This window comes from Octodon degus, unplaced genomic scaffold, assembly GCF_000260255.1.
Source record: "Octodon degus isolate 3935 unplaced genomic scaffold, OctDeg1.0 scaffold00268, whole genome shotgun sequence".
Classification (NCBI taxonomy): domain Eukaryota; kingdom Metazoa; phylum Chordata; class Mammalia; order Rodentia; family Octodontidae; genus Octodon; species Octodon degus.
The window spans coordinates 392,215-394,676 of NW_004524844.1; the positions used below are offsets into that span (position 1 = coordinate 392,215).

The 2,462-nt window shown below is 53.5% G+C and overlaps 1 protein-coding gene across 1 annotated transcript in view; it reads left to right on the forward strand.

The window, feature by feature from the left end:
* The window catches only part of Syt3 (synaptotagmin 3), a 12,385-nt gene extending 10,671 nt beyond the window's left edge, over positions 1-1,714 (forward strand). Inside the window, exons 10-11 of the mRNA XM_023706695.1 lie at positions 978-1,046; positions 1,221-1,714. Of these exons, the coding sequence (XP_023562463.1) occupies positions 978-1,043 (66 nt within the window). The 3' untranslated portion in view covers positions 1,044-1,046; positions 1,221-1,714. The remainder of the gene's footprint in view (positions 1-977; positions 1,047-1,220) is intronic.
* The last annotated feature ends 748 nt before the right edge of the window (positions 1,715-2,462 follow it).

Consider the following 2,462-nt stretch of genomic DNA (forward strand, 5'->3'; position numbering starts at 1 on the left):
AAAAAAAAAAAAAAAAAAAAAGTCAAAACATGCTAAGGGGACCCACAATCTTTGTCAGTCCACCTGATTGAAAATTGGGTCCTTTGGGCCGGGTTTGGCAACAAGAGCCTGTCATCCTAATACTCTGAGAGGCTGAGGCAGGAGAATCATGAGTTCAAGCCCAACCTGGGCAATTAGTGACTTAGTGAGCCCTTGTCTTAAAATAAACAAACCAACAAAAGACAAATAAAAAGGGTTAGGGATATAACTCAGTGCAAAGGCTCTGAGTTCAATCTCTAGCACCATAAAAATAAGGGGGAGAATTTTGTTCATCATGGATTTTTTTTTTTTTAACATTACCTCTGTCTTCTTAAAATACTGCCTTAAGCTGTTCTTTACCTGGATGGCTAAGTTTGTGCCCCCTCAATTCAGACCCTGGGGTGAGTCCCCTGTATTTCTCTGCCAGTCCTCTTCCAGGGGTGACAGGGACAGACAGGACAGCTGGCTGCAGAGCTCAGATTTGAGATAAGAAACACCCGATTCTGCTCTGAGAGGACGGAGGCTGCTGGGCAGCAGAAGGGACCCCCATTACTCTTGTCCTGACTCATCCATGCCACAAGCTTCCCCAGAAGCGTCCACTCAGCCCATGGTGCTCTGTAAGGCTCTGAACATCTGGGTGCATCCAGCGCTGCCCTCCCCATGGCTCTCTGTAGCTCCCCAATACCCCAGGGACAGTGTCTCTGACCCTCTACCTCAGGCAAGACCTGTCCCACTCACCCTTGTAGCGTGTGGTCCCATTTTTCCTCACATTTCCAGAGACTTGGGTTTTGTGCCTCAGTTTCTCCATCTGTAAAATGGGATTGGAATACAGTTGGCCTCATCCTTTCAGAGCTGAGTGAAAAAACACCATAAATAATGAAACAGGATTTGCTGTTGATTATAAGTGGTTGTTCTGTCTCTGTCCCCGACTCCTGATCCTTCTGGATCTTCTCATTCAGGAGAAGACTCTGACCAGCTTCACGAAAGGTGGCAAAGGACTATCAGAGAAAGAGAACTCAGAGTGAGGGGTGAGAAGCTGAGATGGAGGAGGCTGGGCCTGGGGCTCCTGGGTCTGGGGGCGGGTGGGGGGCACAGGCACAGGATTTCCGGTCTGTTCCTGGTACTGTTGGAGTGACAGGTGATCCCAACCTTACTTGCCACTGCCCCTGACCTCTAACCTCTCCCTTCTGGCTCCCTTGCAGGTCTGGCCTAGGCTGGGGATCTGACCAGGCCCCTCAGGACCCCACCCCTTCCTGCCCGGACCGTGAAATCATCTCCTTGAAGCCATAGCGTCCGAGCTGCTGGTGCAGGGCTGCCCTGGGCCCGGCCGTCCATCCCGGATGTGTGTGGGTGGGCAGCGGGCAGCCCAGCGCCCTGGTTCAGGGTGGGGGGCATTTAGCCTCCACTGTCTGTCTTGTCTTCCCAGGGCTCCCCCTCAAGGCGAGGGGCCGTGCATGTCCGGGGGACCCCTCCCCCAACCCTCTGTTGCTCTGTCTCTTTACTGTTGTCCAAGCCCGGTGTCCTGATTCTTGTTGTCACCGTGGATGTCACCAAACCAGACCTCCGTGTCCCCCCCCCGCCCTCCGACACACACAGCTGTGTCCCCCACCGTGTTCACCGCCCCCTGCGTCTGGCCAACCCCCCCCCCACTGCTGCTGCTATCAACGCCAGAATAAACACACTCCGTGGGTCTCACCACCCAGAGCTCCTGTCCTCTCTAGGACAGGGAGTTGCGTGAGAGCCTGCATCACACAGATGCAGGCCTGGTTGTGCGGTTGGGCAGCTCAGTCCATCTCTCTGGGCCTTGATTTTTTAAAATTCTGTTTGCCAGGACCACTGCGGTTGATAGGACACAAAATACAGCACAGAAGCACAAATAGAGCCGAGAGACCTCAGTATATGGAGAGTGGGATAGCGTGGGGACTTTAGGCACAGCTCGATCTAGGTGTGCTGGCCACTTCCTGCCACTCTCCTCTTTCTTGCCTGCCTGTGGCTGCTTGGTGTTGTGGGCTTCTGCCGGAAAACAAAAACAAAAACAAAAAAAAACCCCAAATACAGAATTCCAACTGGAAGAGTTTAAAGGATAGGATTTTTGTGCAGGCGCTGAGCTTGCAACATGGTGTGGGGGGTGAGCTGGCATCTCTGAGCATAGACTGTGCCCTGCCTCGCACGTGGAATGAAAGAAGTACGGACAGGGCCTCCCGGATGTGTTCCTTTCTCTCTCCAGAAGGGTTCTTGTCTTGTTCCTCTTCTGTCAGAACCAGGCTCTGTGAAGACCCTGAGCTGCAGAGCCAGTTGGGAAAACAGGCATCTGTCATTTGTGGTACCGGTTGTGTGGAGCAGGCACGTCAGCCAGCAAGCGCATGGAGTGGGTGGCTGCCGGGTAGGGCAGGAACAAGACCTGCTCCAAGTGCAGGCGAACTGGACCTGTGGTACTCTCCAGC